Here is a 22,050-nt window from a genome sequence, read left to right as displayed (position 1 = left end):
GTTGAACGGTATTTCATGGGTTTAATATGTAGGTGGATACGGTCTGAAATGAGATAGATGTAAAGGCAAAATGGAATGGTTTCAGGGAGATAAAGAATATCTAATACTTTGAAATCTATTTCAATAGAGATTATTCACTCTTTTATAGTGTTTAATACACACACACACACACACACACACACACACATATATATATATATCATATGCATGAGTGCGTAATTTTAGATTCTTTATTCTTGCTATCTTTTTCATCAGAATTTTTTAAAAATCTTCAGTTTTTTTTTAATTTATGAGTCTTTGTTTTTAATGGAGATATTCCAGAACTCAGAATTTATGGCCTTTGTGTCGGAAAATAAAAATTCGTAAAGTATATGAGGACCCAACATGGCTCCGCCTCTAGCGAACGGTTTGTGGTTCTGGGGTCTACCAGAGGTGGGTATATATTTATATATATTATTAAGTAAACAATGTTGATCGTACATTTTTTTGACCATGTGCTCTTACACCAAGACTATCAAACCTTTTGATCTCCATGACTGGATACACACAATAGACTGCGTCTACGGCCTGCAGAGCAAGTAGTTTGTGTGAAACCTTCATACCTAACCTCATAGACTCTTCTACTGCGTTATTAGAGCATGACTGGTTCCATCTCCTGGTCTATATATACCGATCCTCTCCACGCCTTCTTATGCCGCCAAATACCCTCATTTCCTCTAAAGATTTAATTTCGTATAGGAAAGAGATGCCTTGCCATATCCTCCTCTTTGCTCTCCTTGCCCTGGCTTCCTCTCGTGTGATGGCCTCCGATCCCAGCCAACTTCAAGACTTCTGCGTTGCTGACCTCAAGTCCCCTAGTAATTACTCTTCACTCTTATCTTTTACTAGTTTCAACATAATGGTTTACGAGTTACCCTTTGTTGCTTAGCTTCTTCCTTTGGATGCAGTCCTTGTGAATGGTTTTGTTTGCAAGCCACCAATGCACATGACAGCGGATGATTTCTTCTTCTCCGGCCTCGATATGCCTGGCAACACGTCGAACCAGATTGGATCTAAGGTGACGCAGGTGAATGTGAACCAAATTGCAGGGCTCAACACCCTCGGCATCTCCTTGGCTCGAATAGACTATGCACCTTACGGTCTCAACCCGCCACACACCCATCCCCGGGCCACCGAGATCCTTACAGTGTTAGAAGGCACGCTCTATGTCGGCTTTGTCACATCCAACACCAACAACGGCAACCTTCTCTTCACTAAGATGCTCAAGAAGGGTGATGTCTTTGTGTTTCCCGAAGGTCTAATCCATTTCCAATTCAACTACGGTCCAATGCCTGCCATGGCCGTTGCAGCCCTAAGCAGCCAGAACCCTGGAGTGATCACTATAGCCAATGCAGTCTTTGGATCAAACCCACCCATCTCTGATGCGGTTTTGGCCAAGGCCTTCCAAGTGGGCAAGGATACGATCAAGTATCTCTAGGCTCAGTTCTGGGTGGATAACAACTAGTGAAGAAGGCCACAAACGGCGTAGTGCAAGTGTCAGCACATATGGTTCATCTTGTGAATTGCTTCCACAAAGCGATTGTTTGGCATATGGTTAAATAGGTGTCTGTTTAGTCGACCAATAAGAACACCCGCTGGTTTAGAGGTGTTCATTTGTTTGGTGTACGTGCATCGTATTCTATATAATTTAACTTCATAAGGCCCTATCGAAAGTGCAGAGCCCAGACCTGTTATCTTGAAAAGATCACCCATCTTTCAAGCCTGCCAATGCATCAATTGTTCTCTCTTGCTCTGTTTGCTCGCTGGCAAGTTTTCTAGGTTCTGGCTCCAACCTTTAATGGTAGCTGCTTCCAACATACCCCATAGGGCCATTTTAGCTTCTGCAATATGTCCTAGAAAGTTGTCAACTCGGTTGCATCTTGAAGTGATTAATCCAGCTTGAGGTGATAGCTTAATGATCAAAGATTGAACAAGGGAGCTGCTGGATGCTGGTTCACTTTGACATGGTAGTCTGTTTAGTCGACTGTATCTTGATGCTGGACAATTGGAATCAACACTAGTATCTATTTTCTAACCATTACTCGGAGTGCTCCTGTGTCATTGTCTTCTAAAGGAAGCAGGTTGTTTGCTTCTTTCCTAGCCTTTCTCCAAATTAAATATTATATCAATTAATGTACCATAATTCAGGACACTATCTGGTGTCCCAGTTATTTGAACTCCAAGATCAAGCTTGATTTTGATGTCCCAGTTATCACATAACATCATCTAATTTAACCTTTTATCTATTTTATAATACGAATAAATTAGATAAAGCTATTAGAAAAGTATTTTGCCAAATTTTTTTTTATGGGCCAGCCATCAACAAATTTGACAGGAAAAACTCGGTTTTAATTTGTAGTGAAAGATTCTAGTTTACTAGAAAGTCTCTCTTTTTACTTTATTAAGGAATTGAAAAAGGAGATATAATAGATGATGCTCCTACTGCTACACCTAAGAGGGAGGAGTAACAAAGAGTGGAGATATACAACTTCAGAAAAACCAAGATAGAGTAGGTATTACAAGCTTTCATCAACTGAAGGAAGAGAACCATCTTGACTTATAAAAGGAATAGGGTAAAGAGATCAAGGGTTGAAAAATGGTCTGCACTAGCTGAAGGCTGAAAGTATCATCATTTGAAGGCATAGATGACTAAGAGTCCGAAAACAAAGATGACCGACAGTGTAATAGTTTAGAAGCAAGTCAATCCAACTAATCCTGGAGTTATGACTGTTGTGGTTCAAATTTGGCCTGAGGGAGACCACGCCGGTGGAGTCGAGGGAGCCGCCAGTGATTGGAAGGAGAAGACGGGAGCCACCTTCTGTGCGATGGCCGCGGACCTGCACAAAGTTTCATCAGTATTTCCGGTGAGGGCCCTTCGACGATCAAGTTAGAGTGGAGTAGATTTGATCCAGCCCAAAAGTCCTTTACAAGTTACCTGACCGAGCTATTTATAGTCTCGGTGGAGTGGCCCAGGTGGTAGTGGCACTGCAGCCCTCATCATGAGAGGTCGGCTTGACGGGTACTGGGAGTAGCTTGGCTTTTCAGGTTCCGAGGCGTGCTTAGTGGAGCGCTCCGAGCTCGAAAGTCGGGGCATACTGCTGAGGTAGGCGCCCCGAGCTTAGTTGGGGCGGGTCGGCGAATACTGGAGGCACCCCGAACTTGGTCGGGGGAGTCGGCGAATGTCTGAAGTTGATGGAGCCTTCGGCGGAGTCTCGAAGTCGAGCTGACTCGGTGCCGAAGTGTGGATTCGATTGGTTGGCGTTGACGTTTATTGGGCCGAAACTGGGCGGCCTTTTAGTTGTGGGCTGGACGATCCATTTTTTCTCCTATCATTTGCGCCCCACTTCCGAGGTCGAGCCGCCTTGCAGCTCGGACGATGGAAGTAGGCAGACTTCTAATCGTCCAGTGCTTCAATCACGTAGGCAAGAAGAGGTGTGTACCAAACTGGGTATGCCTTGGCATATTTCTTGGCCGAGAGCTCGACGTCGGACTTGGGAGGTTCGAGTTGCCAGATTTTCTTGAGTAGAATCCGCCGTGGAAATTTTTCAGTGTTCCACATGGGCGTTCCTTCCTGGAGGTTTCGATCATTAATTTTCCATCCCCCGAAGCACTCCATCTGGCGAAACGTGAGAAGCCGGCCATTAATGCTTCCTTCTCCAAAGCGTCTCATCTGGCGAAATGCGAGAGGTCAGCCATCAATATTTCGAGCTCCGGAGCACCCTCCATAATGATCAGCATTTAGTGGGGGCAATTCAGAGAGATTTGTTGAGGCTGTCTTATGGCCTGCCACGTGGCGGATCCCGGGTCGTCTGATCATTAAGTTGCATGATTGCTAAATTGAAAGTAAAATATAAATCCATTGAAGGTTGAATGATTTATTTAAGCCTTTAGAACCACAACTCTAAATTTTTATCTAACATAGGAAATTAAGAGATGCCTACAACACTATGGGTAACATACCTATTATACGGTCAAATATGTTGAGTCCATTATAACAAGTGACTATTGATACTATTTCATGAGAATGATTTGTCTAGAAATGCTTCCCTCATCTTGAGGGGAAAATAAAACTGGCATGGGGGGAATTTGCAAGTCTATAATCCTTCCTTCTAACATATCTGGAACCTTACCCATCGAGAGTCTATATTTATTAGCTTAGTCTGAATGCACCATAAAACTACTAGAATTATCCCTTTGGCAATCTCTTCTTCCACTTGGGTCATGGCCGTGAAAGTTCTCAAATTTTCATCCAAGTTGAGATGCTTGTAAATCCAATGTGAGAAGTGGATATCTCACGGATGTTGTCTACTTGAACTTCAATATTTTTTCTTCCACCAACCATTTCAAACACTATAATCCCATAACTATAAACAATGGATTTGCTAGAGATGCCTCTAAAATTCCTTGAGAGGACCTCAAGGGCAATAAAAGTAGCCTACAGTCCCTCAAGATTTGGCCATTGATATGATTCTGTCAGCCGAGCTACACTATTTTAGCTGGCCGAAAATAAGATATTTTTGGATATTGCAGCCATGGTAGAGATAGTCTAAGCCTCGTGCATTACCAATTTCAATCTCCAATTGTTTCACCCATTCAAGATCTAGAATAATTTGTTGCTTAATATAAATGAATTTTTCAAGTGATCCATTAACTATGATCTCATATATGAGAATTCCAGTGAATGCGTCCGAACACAAGTTTAGTAAACTCACAATGCCGTTACGAGGAGATGATAAAAACCCCTCTTCTCCTTCCTAGTTCACCACCGAGCCCCTCTCCTCTTCCTCTCCTCCCTCTGTTCTTGCCTCCCGAGTGACCGGCGAGCTCTCCGGCCGAATACCGTCCGAATCCCCTCGCGACCTTCTCCTGTTTCTGGATCTACCTCCCCTTCGGAAGGTGCCGTTGCCGCCGCCGCTTAACACCGGATCGAGCCTCCCTTGGCCGAGACCCACCACCTCCGTCGACCGCCGGTGAGCTTCCCTCCTCCTTACCTTCGTTCTATTGCCGAAAGCATTGATTTTTTTCTTCTCTGTTTCAGCCCCAGCAACCGAGATCATCTCAGTTGCTTCTCCTCCCCGTCGGCCAATGCAATGGCCGCCGGCCGCCATGGCGGCCGGCTGGCCGTCGACCGAGGGGTGGCCTCCGGCCACCCCGCCGGCCCTCTCTCTCTCTTCCGTATCTCCTACTTCCCCTGTCCGTGGGGGGTATGGGGAAGGAGGAGGCCCATCACGGGCCAAACTGGGCCCGTTGGGCCCTATCCATTGCAGGCCCAACTTGGGCCCAGTCCAGTCCGGTTAGGCCCAGTTGGGTAGTACCTTTGTGGGCCCAACTTGGGCCCAGTTCAGATCCGAACCCAGAACCCGAATCCGAACTCGAATCCAGAACCCGAAACCCGAAATCCAAACCCATTTGGCCAATAAATGGAATTTTTCAGTTCAGCCCTTGGCAGTATATTATTTCATAAAAGGGTATCTATAATTTGTATTTGATCCCTATAGGAAAGATTTATTACATAAAGGCCCTCAACTATATTTGTTTAGTCCCTTTACTCAAGTTTTATTACAGAACAATACTATGTAATTATATATTGGTCCTTGCAATGGATTTTATTGCATAAATGAACAAATTAGAGGCTAACTTTGGGAGGGCCCTATTACGCCGAGTCTATGCGGGCCCATTGGGTCGTGTCCGATGTGGGCCCTATCGGGCCATGTCCATTATGGGCCAACTTTGGGCCCTGTTGGGCCGTGTCCAGTAGTATTACTTTTGGTTTTGCTTAGCTCTAAAATTTATAAAGAAATTAATTAAATGTTAACAGGTAAACCTGATTCGCCTACCTTGCGTAGGAATTAAGCGAGAAGAGGTAAGTAACTGGATACTTCAAGTGTGATTTCCAAATTATTTGATAAATAGATTAAATTTTGATATATGTTTTGTATTCTATAAAATGGGTTAAGCATATTAAATTCTATTTGAAAATTTTGTGGTATGCTCTGAAATTCGTGAAATATGACTGGATAATTTATGAAATCTATTTTTCTATATATATGCATTCTCAGCATGGCTATGATCAGTTCTGTTCTGTTCTGGCCCCGCCAATGGGGATTATACGTTGGACCTGTCGACTTATAATCTTGAGAAACCGGTTTCGACACCGCACCACCGGTGATTAAAATAGTGGTTTCTGAACACCGTTGCCACCGGTGACTAACAATAGTGGTTTCTGGCACTTTGTGCAACCCATGCCACTGGGTTACGTGGCCGTAGCCTATCATGTTGAGATTCTGGTATCAGATTTTTGGAAAAATGATAATAAATTTTGAAAACAGTAAAACGATATTATTTATGATTTATTCCAGACATTTTTTTTATTTTAATCTGATATGCTCTGACCCCACTTTGGGGTATTTTGTTGCTTACTAGGCTAGTGTAGCTCATTATTTTATTTTCTCTATTTTTCAGATCCAGAGGCTTGATCACACGGAATTGGGGAGTGCGTTAGATTTTTCGATAATTTCTTCAGTTATTGACATTTCAGTTAGATTAGTTTGGACATTTGAATTATGTTAGCAAATGCTATTTTGAAATTTTGTAAGACTGCTTTTGAATGACTTTAATTATTTATGTCAATTTTAAGCATCTGTGATTAACTCTTAAATAAGTTTTGAACATCTATATTTGCTTCGATATGTTTCGATGCCTTGCACGCCTGTGCGGCCCGCCGTGCGGGCGTGCAGCGTCTGCCGCGCCTCGGGCTCGGGGCGTCACAGATTTGGTGGTATCAGAGCTCAGGTTTCAGATTCCTAGGGATTGTGTTTGAAATAGTCAGATGGAGCTTAAGTTTTAGGATCTTTAGGATTCGTCAGAAAGTTTGAGAGATGGGTAGATATTAGGCCATTAGACGAAGGCATTTATTTGCTTTTGTTATTGATAAATTTGAGTTATTTTATCATAATTTTGAAATGCTAAAATTAGAATGCAACCTAATTATGGTCGTAACCGAAGTGTGAATGAGCTACTCTGAGAGTTTTCTTGGTAGAGCAATTTGTATTTCAAGTTATGATTAATTAGATTTTGACTAAATTAAGTGAAAGAATATTAATCATGAGATATTATCGTGCAATATAATTATTTTGGAAGTTTAACTTGATATCAGGCACTATGGATATTGCTTCTAGTTGAAGTTAATTATTTTGGTGGCAAATTAAGATTCACTTATAAAAAGATGTTTAAAAGTTGGACTAGAAAATATTCATTGAAATCTGTATGTGGATCATGCATGGAACTCGTATATAGAAGGAAAATATACTTGGGGATGAGACTTAAGAATTTTTATTTGGCTCTAACCCTTGAGACTTGAAACAATTAAGATTGATATTTTGATGGATCTCAATGTAAAATCATAGAGCTTATATCTTGATGGAATTTCTTGTAAATCTTTGAACTAGATTATTAGATTCTTGTGAATTAAATATTTATAAATCAAGGCCATGAGTTGATTGTGGATTTTGTATCACCATATGAGAAATGCAAGTGGGATTTCATGAGAGGCCCAAATAAGTTTAGCCTAAAAGAAAAGATTCGGGATGATTGACTAGGCTCCTGAGTAAGCTAATCTAGAATCCTTCAATTATCGAAGCTTAGAATGAATATCAACTTGTATAATGGAATTGTCAAGGGAAACTAGAATTGGCTTAGTTCAAATTTGGATTTAGAATATGATTACTTGATCATATGATGGTACAAATACGCCAACTATCTCAGGGGTTAATCATGACATAGTGTACTTGGGAAGCAAGGATAAAATTTTGCTTGGATATTATATATATATAAAAAAATGTTGATGATATAAGATCATTAAGAAATTTTGGAAAATATTGATCAGAGTTGCACAACAAAAGCATGGTGGACTGAGTTATTTTAAATTGGATAAAAATACTGACTGTGTTTTGGTAATATGTTATGATGAAAGACTATGTTGTTCAATAATGAAAGATTTTGTTAATAAGGAAAGATGAATACTATTGATTCTCAGGTCAGTCATAATATGATTATGTTATCTCTTGGATAGACTTTGCTATTTTTGGGTATGACAAGATAATAATAATAATAATAATAATTTGAGCATATTATGACTCGGGTTAGTTGATTGTTGACCAAATACGGTCTAATTTGTTAAGAATCTGAATAAACTATGCATTATTTGCTCCCATCTTATGATTTATAAGTTTAAGTTAAAAGCTTTGTGGCATATTGAATCATAGTATTAATACTTTGTCTTCTTAGACTTGCTCTTGTGATTTGATGCAAATCATTTTTGAGATAGACCATTGCTATCTAATGATCATCAGTACATGTTCATTTTATGAATTACATTCTTAGCCATATAATGATTTGACTCCAAGGTTGGTCATTATCCTTTGAGGGATCAGCACACTACTATAATAAGTATATGAGATCTATTTCATTTCAAGTTCTATCCCAAATGCAACTAATTCTAATCAATCCTGTTGTGAATCAATCCTGATCTGATCTCGAGTGAACATGCATCAAGATGATAATTTCAATCTGAGATTTTAGTTAGTCACTTATCTAGTGTTAATCTTGCGAGTTTTATGAAATTTTTGATAATTGATCTAAAGCTATCTATCACACTGATTTTGATCGAGGAGAATGAGATCTTGGATTTATATTATTCAATGGGCTGAGCAATTCTAACTTTGAAAGGCCTAGATCTTTTAAATTTCGAGGACGAAATTTTTTTTTAAGGAGGAGAGAATGTGAGATACGAGGCTGAAGTCGGCAGCCCCAGCCGACTTCAGCCCCGGTCCTAATCTGGGAGGAACTGGACAGAGGATGGCGATGGCGATCCTCTCCGGCTCCTCCAGGATCAATCGGGGCAAGACGTCGCAAGCATCCCGCGGCACCTCCCCTCCGGTCAAATCGCGGCCAATCACGGCCACGGATCACGCTCGACTGCTGCGATTTTCGCGGCGGAGAGCCGGTACAAGGGGATGATAAAAACCCCTCTTCTCCTTCCTAGTTCACCACCGAGCCCCTCTCCTCCCTCTCCTCTTCCTCTCCTCCCTCTGTTCTTGCCTCCCGAGTGACCGGCGAGCTCTCCGGCCGAATACTGTCCAAATCCCCTCACGGCCTTCCCCTGTTTCTGGATCTACCTCCCCTTTGGAAGGTGCCGTCGCCGCCGCCGCTTAACACCGGATCGAGCCTCCCTTGGCCAAGACCCACTACCTCCGTCAACCGCCGGTGAGCTTCCCCCCTCCTTACCTTCGTTCTATTGCCAAAAGCATTGATTTTTTTCTTCTCTATTTCAGCCCCAGCAACCGAGATCATCTCGGTTGCTTCTCCTCCCCGTCGGCCATTGCAACGGCCGCCGGCGGGGTGGCCGGCCTGGCGGCCGGCTGGCCGTCGACCGAGGGGCGGCCTCCGGCCACCCAGGCTGGCCACCCCGCCGGCCCTCTCTCTATCTTCCGTCTCTCCTACTTCCCCTGTCCGTGGGGGGTATGGGGAAGGAGGAGGCCCATCACGGGCCAAACTGGGCCCTTTGGGCCCTATCCATTGCAGGCCCAACTTGGGCCTAGTCCAGTCCGGTTGGGCCCAGTTGGGTAGTACCTTTGTGGGCCCAACTTGGGCCCAGTTTAGATCCGAACTCGGAACCCAAAACTCGAAATCCGAACCCGGAACCTGAAACCCGAAACCCGAACCCATTTGGCCAATAAATAAAATTTTTCAGTTCAGCCCTTGGCAGTATATTATTTCACAAAAGGGTTGTTGCCCAGTAGATACAACCCAAGAGGGGGGGTGAATTGGGTCTTTTAAAACTTTTATGCTACTTCTAAAACTTTTTGATTAACTATGCTAAGTTGTATAGATGCACAGTGAAAGTTAAACTTAGCAAGGGTTTGATGTATAGACTTCGACTTGATTAAATATGCTTGCAACTAAAGGATGTGCAGATAAGAATTAAGCAAGCAATTTATCTAAGTAAGTAAGTGTGTTAGTTAGACAATAACTAGAGGCATTACAAATACAAAGGACATATAGTGGTTCGGTGCACCCCAGCACCTACATCCACTCCCCAAGACCTCTTGGAAATTTCACTATAATCCTACCGATTACAGCCGGTTGTTTTACAAGCTCACAACCCAACTTGTTGTTTTACGAGCGCACAACGAACTCGGTCGGTTTTTCCAGGCTCACCGACTAGAACCTCCCCGATTGTTTTCCCGGGATCACAATCAAACCCTTACACGTTGGTTTTACCCTCGGCTCACCAACAAACCTATCACCGTTGGTTTTCCCTTTAGCTCACCAACAAACCTTTCACCGTTGGTTTTTCCTTTGGCTCACCAACAAACCTTAACCCCTTGATTCAATCCCTTGATTGAATCAAGTTACAAGATATTAAAACAAAGTATAAAACAAAACAAAGCTTCTTAAACAAGCAAATATGACAATATAAACAAATAGAGTAAAGAGAAGCCCTCAAACGAGTTTTGAAGATGGAGGAGCTCGGCTTCTTCTTTACTTGATCCTCCTCTGATTTGGCATGAAGTAGAGGATCCCTGAGGCAGCACATGGATGGAGAGGAAGCTTTCGGATTCACTTGGATGCTCTTCTTCTCTCTATTTCGTTTTGGATGGCCCTTTTGTGCTTATGGGAGATTTCCTTTGTAATCTCTTTGAGATCTCTTTCCTAGATGATCTCTCCCACTTCCATAATTTCTCCCCTAGCTCTCTTCTTGTTTTTATAGCTTTAGATGGCGTGGAAACAAGAATATAGCCGTTAGAGACAAGAAAAAGAGCCGTTGGACACAGTCTGCATTTCCTGACAATGTTACCGTTGGGATCGGAGTCGACTCGCGCGATCAGGAGTCGGCTCGCCTGTTGCAGGAGTCGGCTCGTGTTTTACCGGAGACGACTCGGCCACTGTTCCAAATTTGAATTAATGTGCTTGCCTCGACTGGGAGTCGACTCGTCTTAACCTGGAGTCGACTCGCCAACTTCTGGAGCTGACTTGGCAATTTCGGAGTCGGCTCATCCACTGAAGTCCGTGGATCTAATTTTGAATTTTGTCCTCTCGAGTCGACTCGACTGTCCTGGGAGTCGACTCGAATCTCAGAGCCCGAACTCCCGATCCTCTGTCTTTTGGCTCGTCCAGTCTTGGAGTCGACTCGAACTTCCTTGGAGTCGACTCGGCTCTCAGTTTGCGAAACACAGCCTTCTGCCATCTTGGTGTAGCGCTGCCTTGGAGTCGACTCGAGCTGTCTGGGAGTCGACTCGAATCTCAGAGGCAGTAACTTGGTTTTCTGTCTGTTGATGGTCGCGGAGTCTCGGAGTCGACTCGTGCAATGCGGGAGTCGACTCGAATCTCAGAGTCCCAAAAATGCTCTCTGACTTTTTCCTTGTGTTCCGCTGAGAGTCGACTCTTGCTTTCTTTGGAGTCGACCTACCAACCATCGGAGTCGACTCGCGTTCCACTGGAGTCGACTCGAATCTCAGACCCGAAAACTGCTCTCTGACTTTTCTGCCTGTGACTCCTAGGAGTCGACTCATACTTCTCCGGAGTCGACTCATACTTCTCCGGAGTCGACTCGAATTCCACTGGAGTCGACTCGAAGACTGTTCTTTTGAATTTTTCTTTTGATTTTACTCCTCCAATTTGAATCCTTTGAACTTTAAACTTGGGCCAATAAATTGTAGCTTTCTTCCAACTTGAGAGCTTTGGAGGCCTTCTTGTGTTCTTCCAACTTGCTATGTTCCTTGCAAAATAAATATCTTTCTCCTTGCAACATAAACATTAGTATCTATACTTCAAGGTTTTGTGATCATCAAAATCAATCTATGAATCAATCTTTGGGGCATCAATCTCCCCCTTTTTGATGATGACAAAACTTGGAGTATATGCAATATAAAAGATATTGATTTCTAGAAGTAATACATAGCTAAGTTGCATGAAGTGGAAAACATATATATTTAAAAACATACTTCATGATAATGCTTTAGATTTAATCAGCTTAACACACTCAACATATTTAAATTTTAAGCTGATTTGTATTTAATTCAAAGTAATAAAGCATTCTGAGTATATAGCATATACTTAGATATTTCTCCCCCTTTTTGACAACATCAAAAAGATAGTGAAACATTAAGTACAAAGATCAGAGCAGAACACATCGAGTGTGAATTCAAGAGGTTTTTTAATTTGATACCACAGATAGTTTTCTAATCAAGTGTAGGTGGAATCTTGCTTAGGTTAATTCAAGAAGTACCACAAATGATATTCAAGGAAAAATATGAGTGGAAATCTAACCTCTCTTCACTAAGTATGAAAGCTTGTTCATTTAAGACCTTTTGCCTAATCTATTAAGTATTTTATCAATAGGAGAGCAATTCAATTGATTTTCAGAGTAAAAGATCAAAACTTATATATTTGAAAGACATATCATCCTGTTGGATCATTAATTCTTAATGACTTCAAGGTTCTTTTATGATAATAAGAGCATTGGGGCACAAATACCAAAATATGAATTCATGCAATTTTTGATACATCTTAAAACTCTTTTAAAGACTTTCTTTTATTTCTTTAGAGAATAAGCACAATTTGATACATAAAATAATGAATTGGCACAAAATTGAAGTTCTAAAGAGCAAGCCAATTAGGACTCATTAGTGAAGTTCAAAATAGATTTTCTAAGAGATACTCAAGAAAATTTAATACATTGTTCTCCCCCTGTTTCATTAAATTAGAGGCTCTCAAGATTTGTAATTTGGTTCATGAGTGATGCATAAGATATACTAACCAAATAACACGCCTCAAGGTGTATCATAAAGATTTTCAGATTAAATTTCAGATGATACATATTGGAGAGTATTAGGATCATTTTTCATTTTGTATTCTTCCTCTCTCCTTTAGTTATAGATATACGCGATTAAGTTCCGTGAGACCTCTCCTTCTGAAATTTTCTTTCTCCCCCTCTATTGATCATTCCATTTAAGAGTTTAGAATTTGAAGATAATGTTCAATAAAATTGTCAATCTCAAAACTATATTTTCTATAAGTTTCAGCTTATTTTCACAAGACTCAAGGTTTGAGATAAGACAACCTTTATAGAACTCATCTCAAGGTAATTAAAGCGTGTCTTGTAATATAAGGAGGTTCATCAAAATCAATCCATAAAATTTAAGGTATACATCAAATTGAAGTAACTTTAGGATAAGATACTGAATATCTAAAGCTCCCCCTCAAAAGATGCATACTTCTTTAATCATTCTTTTCTTTTGTTGAATTTCAGATTTTAGTGACAAACGTGAATAGAACTGAAATTCTATGATATCGAGAATGGAGAGTGATCAAGAATTATTCAAAATTTATAGCAATCACCCTTTTTAATCTATCAAGAACAAGTTATGCTTCCTCTTAATCTTTGAGACAATGTACTGAAATATTAATCAGAAAATGATTCATTTGACGCTTAGTTTCTTTCAACAGCATTTACATTTTCTTTCTTTTAGAGTCATTTGAGTGAGGTGAAATATTTCTAGCTTTTAGATCATTCACTCTATATATATTCTGATGGAAATCTTTAAGAATGTAGGAGAGAAAAACATATAGATGATCATTGAGGTATATATATTTATAGAACTCAATTTCTTAATGATAGTTTTTCAGCGATGTATACATGAATCACAATAAATCTTTTTAATATCAAAATAAAATCATATATTTAGAAATTTTTGTTTGCAATCAAGATCATCGAAAGACACATCATTTGAACCAATATTAGTATACTTTGAAGATAAGAAATGATATGTTTCGGATGCGTATCGGAGCAATCCCCAAAGGCATCAAAATTAATTCTGTTTTTCTTAAAGTAAGACTTTATTTTAAAAATCACATTTAGTTTAAGCTTTTATACAAAATCAGATTCTGAATTACATAGGATTTTCAATAAAAGCTTTCTAAGTCATAATATGAGATATGTATCTTTCACAATGTAGCTCATCTTAAATTGTTACGATTGAAAAATACATATTTCAATAACATTAAAGCACTTTCAGAATCTTTGTGTTTAATTTTGAGTTTCGATACACAATAAAGGATATTTTAACAAGTATTAGGACATTATGTATCAAAGTTAGGCAAGTAGAAAGATAGATCAAAATCAATTTATTTTCCCTAAATAGAGATATTCTTCTCTTCTCCTTTCTACAATTTTATTTAGCTTTCAGATTTTAACAATGATTGAAATTTCTTTTCAATAAAACTAAACAAAGATGTTATGTAGTATTTCATTCAATCAAGTTGTCCAAGTATGGGGAACTACAAAAAATATTGAGAACCCATAATTTAAAATATCATGCTATATGCAAAATATAGTGTGTGTTAAGTCATACATTAAAATATTAAGAACAAGCATGTCAAGGATCGAAATCAATTCTTTTCGAATTAACTCCCCCTATTTAAATATAATCTTCCACTAATTTCATCCTTAAGGTGTGTTTCCAAGTGATTAAAACTTGACTTGATTCTTCTTATATACTTTCATTTACTTTGTCATTCATTTTTACTTTCTTATGCTTTATACTCTATTTGCTCCCTATCCGGTGGAGTTGGGAAGGGGCACGAGGTACTACCACTAGCCTCCCTCTTGTGCCGTCCCTAATATGCCCTACACCGAATAGTTGGATCAAATAGTGCCGGGTACTACCACTAGCCTCCCCATTGGCACCATCCCTATGATGAGCAATATAGAAAGGTTAAAATGTTCACTTCAAACTCTCCCTGTTTAAGTGTAATTAATTATGGATTTTATCCCTTCCAAAAGAATGCTCACACAAGTCTCACAAATGTGCCGAATATATTATGTTCGTTTTGCTTTTCCTTAAGATTGAAGTATTTGCCTTTACTTAGATTTTACTTCTCTTGAATAACATCCATTTTCTTTTCTTTATCTCTCTCTCTTTTTGTTATTCTCAAGTAATTTACATGAAAGAGCAGAATAAAGAATATGCAAACAACATTTTCATTGTGCTCAAGGATTCATAACTTCTCACAAGTTATTTTATATCAAAATTTTAAGCATATACTTGTGTATTTCATGGTTATGACACAGGCAAAGATATATTTTAGTTTGGGCAAACCATGAAACAATTTCTAAAAGTATAAGTCAGTCAATACACATATAGACATGATATCAAAAATTAATAATTAAAGAATTTAATCATGCCATAATAGGATTTAAGTTATTGACTTAGCTCAATTAATTTGTGAGAAAGGTATCTAAAGTTACCTATTCATTGTATGTTCTTCAAGCCAAACTAGATTTCTTATGTGTGAACTTTTGGCTGAAGAAGATCCTCTCTCTTGTTTGCATGTGAATGTTTAGTGTATCTTACATGAAGATATCCTTCAAGTTGAAATTTCTCATTTTTCTTTCTTGAAGGAAGGTTATTAGTTTCTTTAAGATACAAAGCATTCATCCAACATATATATTTTTTTTAACTAGATGACTCAATATAAGATATGACAATAGTTGCATGTTGAGTCACTTTACTCAAGAGATTGCCTAAATATAAGCAAGCACATATCATTTGAACTAAAGAGATAGATTCATTAACCAAGATAGTTTAAGTCAATTTAGTTTAGATTCTATTTGCTTAAGATAATTATCAATAAGATATGTTAACTATGTTTTAATCAATTTATCTTAAACATTTGTTTCTATCAAAATTCAGATTATGATTTATTTGTTATCAATAAAATATGATTAATTAAAGTTAGATTGAAGTCTTGCATAAGGTCACATAATGAGCATACAATCTGGTCTACTAGCTGTAAAATAATTATTCTATCATGCTTCAATACAGCTTTAACACAATAGATCTACTTTGCTCATCCTTTTCAAATTCTACATGATGGGGTCATAGATATACCTTCTTCATGCCAATCTTCTATGAGAGTTTTCTTGTGGACTAACGTTGGTCAATGAAGATTCCCTTTCCTGTTTGTCTTAATTTGGAGTTTGAGAGAAGATGTTAATTCATTCATCATATTTCAAACTCACTTTGCAATATAACTCTTCATTAGTAGAACCAAAAATGATGTCATCAATGCATACTTTGAGCAAATAAGATATCACAAATTCATCTTTTTGATGCATAGATTTATCACTATTACTTTCTATCAAAAAGGTTGCTTAAGCTTTTATATATCATGCTTTTGATGCTTGTTCTAAATCACATATTGCTTTATCATATATGTAATGTGTATTTTTAAATATGGTGGTTATTTTTCATAGATCTCCTTTTTAATGAAGTAACCACATAGGAGTGACTTCTACACATTCATTTGACAGAATATAAAGCTCATGAAGCAAGCACATGATAATGATGATCTTTACTTCTAATCATGCAAGAATTTCATCAAGATCTAATTCATCTTTTCTTGATTGAATCTTTTAGTAGTCACCAATTTTTCTTCATTAAGTGCATTTCTGAAAACTCAATTTGGTTCTAATTATTAACAAGTTTTCAGATTGTCATATGTAAAAGATTAAACATATCCATATATAATTTGATTTTAGTATCTTGATAATGAATCATTAGTCTCATAAAGAATAAACTGAATTGATATTTCTTTAACTAGAATCTTTTCATTGAATATTCTATATGCATTGCTTGATGAATGATATCCAAGGATAGAAATATCTTTATCAGATTTGGCATTATTTTCATAAGAATATATCAAGTATAACGTGTACGACTGAAAAATATGAAAGATATGCAGTAGTTCATTTTCTATTTTTCAGAAGATCAAATGGAGTTTTCATCAAAAATAGACCTAATAGAAACCATATATATGACAAGCAATGATGATAGCTTTTAAATGACTATCGTACAACATTGCCTTTTTCATTTCTTCAAGGATTCTATTAACCCTATTTTACTTATGGTGTTCTTTGGTGCAGAAATAATTGTATTCAATATTATTTTCTGTGCACAACTTAATACAAAATTGGTTTTCAACACTATGCCATGATACTTCTTTTACTTTCATAGTTTGCAAACCTTTTTCATTTGATCCCTTTCACAAGATTTAGCAAATGCAGAAAATACTTTAATTTTACTTGCCAAAAACAAATCCAATGTAAGCTTGTAAAAACTTAGTGATGGAAACAACATCTTTAGATTTAGAACTTGATTCTTGTTTGTTTCCTTAGTTAACATGCATAGTAAACTTTGACCTTGCAGAAGATATTCTAAGTAAACCAATGACAAGATCTTTTGAGATTAGGTCCATACTAGCATAAGTTAATTTTATATGCCAAAAAGAATTTTTTGATCATAGTATTTATAATGCATATATTCAAAGATATACCAAGTACACATTTTCATATCTATGATCAATGAACAATAATGCCATGGATAAAAACTCTCAGTCAAGCATATGGAGAATTCATAGAGTTATTCTTAGGAGAATTGATTTACCAAATTATCCATCTATAAGTAAAGAAAGATGGAGTGATTTGGATATATTTTCTTTTCATATCAGAAATATCACTTATATCACAAGAAAAGAATGATTAATACTTGCAAGATGTGTTTTAATCAACTAATAAAACAATTTCAGTATGAGAGGATGCAAGAATTACTAATTTCATTATTTCTTCCATTTTAGTCACTTTTCTTAAGTATATTTTAAGTTTCATTCTTTATGTTCCATAGGTACCTTGGTACACCTATGTGTACATCCTCATTTTCTCATTTTGGGTACCCAAGCTTGCTTGAGTCCTTGAGAGTTAGGACATATGGTTCCTTTTGGAACCCATATCTGTTTAATAGTAATAACTTTACCATTTGATTTAATTATACTAGAACGATAGGTAAAGTTGTTATTCCCATCCTTTTCATTTTTGAAATAAGTTATCTTATTTAATGGTTTGCTTGGTAAATTGATAACCTTTTTCTCTAGAGATTTATGGCTAAGCGAAGGAGTCAAGCTAAATTTTGATTTATCAAAATCAGCATGTTGGCTTTCAAACATCATTTTTAATCTTTCTGAACTTACAGTGAATTTGTTAATAAAACATCTTAATTGGTTAATTTCTTTACTTAAGTTTTGATTTTCTTTAATTAAGCTATGATTTTTCTGAATCAATTCTTCTGAAAATGACCTTAAGCTTTCATTTTCAGAATTTAGTTTCTTAAGATTTTTATTCTTTACAGATAATTTTCTACAATCACTATACAACTCATGAAAAGCATTTAATAATTCATCATAAGAGAATTCTTCTTGAAAATCATTTGAGGTAAGAGTAGATTCAGATTTTACCTTGTCTTCTTGTGCCATAAAGCACAAGTCAGTTACCTCTTGTAGTTTCTTGGAGCTAATATCATCATTGTTGCTCCTAACCTTTATTTTTTGGCTTGACTCTTTCTTGGTCAAGGCTTTCTTCCTTTTTATCTCTTTCTTCCTTTCTTCTTGCTTTCTCTTTTTCTTTGTCTTTAGGAAGCTGATTTGCCTCGGAGTCGACTCGGACCTTATTGGAGTCGACTCGGTTATCTTGAGGGTTGACTCTGAAATACTTGGAGTCGACTCGACTGAGGTGGGAGATTCAACACCTTTTTCTGCAGTCTCATTGTTAGAATGTAATTGAAGCACATGAGAGCTAATCTGAGATTTATCATAAATATTTTCTAAAGTATCCCAGATCTCCTTAGCAGATAAGCATGCAGAAATTTCATTAAACTTTGTTTCTTGAATAGCACAATATAATATGTTCATAGCATTAGCATTTAATTGTGCTAAGTCCTTCTCATTAATATGAGAGAGTGTGTGAAGGTCATTTATTATGATTTTCCATAGATAGTAGTTTTGTGATTGAATGAAAATGCGCATGCGTATTTTCCAATGTGGGTAGTTTATACCATTAAACAGTGGAGGTGTATCAATTGGTTGTCCTTCTCCTAGAAAACTATCTATTTGAGTTGTCATGATCTTTGGCTCTAGTCGGTTAAGACTACAAATAATATTTGAGCACCTGCTCTGATACCACTTGTTGCCCAGTAGATACAACCCAAGAGGGGGGGTGAATTGGGTCTTTTAAAACTTTTATGCTACTTCTAAAACTTTTTGATTAACTATGCTAAGTTGTATAGATGCACAGTGAAAGTTAAACTTAGCAAGGGTTTGATGTATAGACTTCGACTTGATTAAATATGCTTGCAACTAAAGGATGTGCGGATAAGAATTAAGCAAGCAATTTATCTAAGTAAGTAAGTGTGTTAGTTAGACAATAACTAGAGGCATTACAAACACAAAGGACATATAGTGGTTCGGTGCACCCCAGCACCTACATCCACTCCCCAAGACCTCTTGGGAATTTCACTATAATCCTACCGATTACAGCCGGTTGTTTTACAAGCTCACAACCCAACTTGTTGTTTTACGAGCGCACAACGAACTCGGTCGGTTTTTCCAGGCTCACCGACTAGAACCTCCCCGATTGTTTTCCCGGGATCATAATCAAACCCTTACACGTTGGTTTTACCCTCGGCTCACCAACAAACCTATCACCGTTGGTTTTCCTTTTGGCTCACCAACAAACCTTTCACCGTTGGTTTTCCCTTTGGCTCACCAACAAACCTTAACCCCTTGATTCAATCCCTTGATTGAATCAAGTTACAAGATATTAAAACAAAGTATAAAACAAAACAAAGCTTCTTAAACAAGCAAATATGACAATATAAACAAATAGAGTAAAGAGAAGCCCTCAAACGAGTTTTGAAGATGGAGGAGCTCGGCTTCTTCTTTACTTGATCCTCCTCTGATTTGGCATGAAGTAGAGGATCCCTGAGGCAGCACATGGATGGAGAGGAAGCTTTCGGATTCACTTGGATGCTCTTCTTCTCTCTATTTCGTTTTGGATGGCCCTTTTGTGCTTATGGGAGATTTCCTTTGTAATCTCTTTGAGATCTCTTTCCTAGATGATCTCTCCCACTTCCATAATTTCTCTCCTAGCTCTCTTCTTGTTTTTATAGCTTTAGATGGCGTGGAAACAAGAATATAGCCGTTAGAGACAAGAAAAAGAGCCGTTGGACACAGTCTGCATTTCCTGACAATGTTACCGTTGGGATCGGAGTCGACTCGCGCGATCAGGAGTCGGCTCGCCTGTTGCAGGAGTCGGCTCATGTTTTACCGGAGACAACTCGGCCACTGTTCCAAATTTGAATTAATGTGCTTGCCTCGACTGGGAGTCGACTCGTCTTAACCTGGAGTCGACTCGCCAACTTCTGGAGCTGACTTGGCAATTTCGGAGTCGGCTCATCCACTGAAGTCCGTGGATCTAATTTTGAATTTGTCCTCTCGAGTCGACTCGACTGTCCTGGGAGTCGACTCGAATCTCAGAGCCCGAACTCCCGATCCTCTGTCTTTTGGCTCGTCCAGTCTTGGAGTCGACTCGAACTTCCTTGGAGTCGACTCGGCTCTCAGTTTGCGAAACACAGCCTTCTGCCATCTTGGTGTAGCGCTGCCTTGGAGTCGACTCGAGCTGTCTGGGAGTCAACTCGAATCTCAGAGGCAGTAACTTGGTTTTCTGTCTGTTGATGGTCGCGGAGTCTCGGAGTCGACTCGTGCAATGCGGGAGTCGACTCGAATCTCAGAGTCCCAAAAATGCTCTCTGACTTTTTCCTTGTGTTCCGCTGAGAGTCGACTCTTGCTTTCTTTGGAGTCGACCTACCAACCATCGGAGTCGACTCGCGTTCCACTGGAGTCGACTCGAATCTCAGACCCGAAAACTGCTCTCTGACTTTTCTGCCTGTGACTCCTAGGAGTCGACTCATACTTCTCCGGAGTCGACTCATACTTCTCCGGAGTCGACTCGAATTCCACTGGAGTCGACTCGAAGACTGTTCTTTTGAATTTTTCTTTTGATTTTACTCCTCCAATTTGAATCCTTTGAACTTTAAACTTGGGCCAATAAATTGTAGCTTTCTTCCAACTTGAGAGCTTTGGAGGCCTTCTTGTGTTCTTCCAACTTGCTATGTTCCTTGCAAAATAAATATCTTTCTCCTTGCAACATAAACATTAGTATCTATACTTCAAGGTTTTGTGATCATCAAAATCAATCTATGAATCAATCTTTGGGGCATCAATCTCCCCCTTTTTGATGATGACAAAACTTGGAGTATATGCAATATAAAAGATATTGATTTCTAGAAGTAATACATAGCTAAGTTGCATGAAGTGGAAAACATATATATTTAAAAACATACTTCATGATAATGCTTTAGATTTAATCAGCTTAACACACTCAACATATTTAAATTTTAAGCTGATTTGTATTTAATTCAAAGTAATAAAGCATTCTAAGTATATAGCATATACTTAGATATTTCTCCCCCTTTTTGACAACATCAAAAAGATAGTGAAACATTAAGTACAAAGATCAGAGCAGAACACATCGAGTGTGAATTCAAGAGGTTTTTTAATTTGATACCACAGATAGTTTTCTAATCAAGTGTAGGTGGAATCTTGCTTAGGTTAATTCAAGAAGTACCACAAATGATATTCAAGGAAAAAATATGAGTGGAAATCTAACCTCTCTTCACTAAGTATGAAAGCTTGTTCATTTAAGACCTTTTGCCTAATCTATTAAGTATTTTATCAATAGGAGAGCAATTCAATTGATTTTCAGAGTAAAAGATCAAAACTTATATATTTGAAAGACATATCATCCTGTTGGATCATTAATTCTTAATGACTTCAAGGTTCTTTTATGATAATAAGAGCATTGGGGCACAAATACCAAAATATGAATTCATGCAATTTTTGATACATCTTAAAACTCTTTTAAAGACTTTCTTTTATTTCTTTAGAGAATAAGCACAATTTGATACATAAAATAATGAATTGGCACAAAATTGAAGTTCTAAAGAGCAAGCCAATTAGGACTCATTAGTGAAGTTCAAAATAGATTTTCTAAGAGATACT

At 38.1% G+C, this 22,050-nt stretch overlaps 1 protein-coding gene across 1 annotated transcript in view; it reads left to right on the top strand.

Moving 5' to 3' along the window:
* The first annotated feature begins 745 nt into the window (after positions 1-745).
* Positions 746-22,050, top strand: part of LOC113461322 (putative germin-like protein 2-1) — a 30,205-nt gene continuing 8,900 nt past the window's right edge. Inside the window, exons 1-2 of the mRNA XM_039128613.1 lie at positions 746-857; positions 948-1,447. Of these exons, the coding sequence (XP_038984541.1) occupies positions 746-857; positions 948-1,447 (612 nt within the window). The remainder of the gene's footprint in view (positions 858-947; positions 1,448-22,050) is intronic.

The sequence above is a fragment of the Phoenix dactylifera genome, chromosome 8 (assembly GCF_009389715.1).
Source record: "Phoenix dactylifera cultivar Barhee BC4 chromosome 8, palm_55x_up_171113_PBpolish2nd_filt_p, whole genome shotgun sequence".
Taxonomy (NCBI): Eukaryota; Viridiplantae; Streptophyta; class Magnoliopsida; order Arecales; family Arecaceae; genus Phoenix; species Phoenix dactylifera.
Note: the sequence above shows the minus strand (reverse complement) of the source record. Positions and strands in the feature narration are given on the sequence as shown.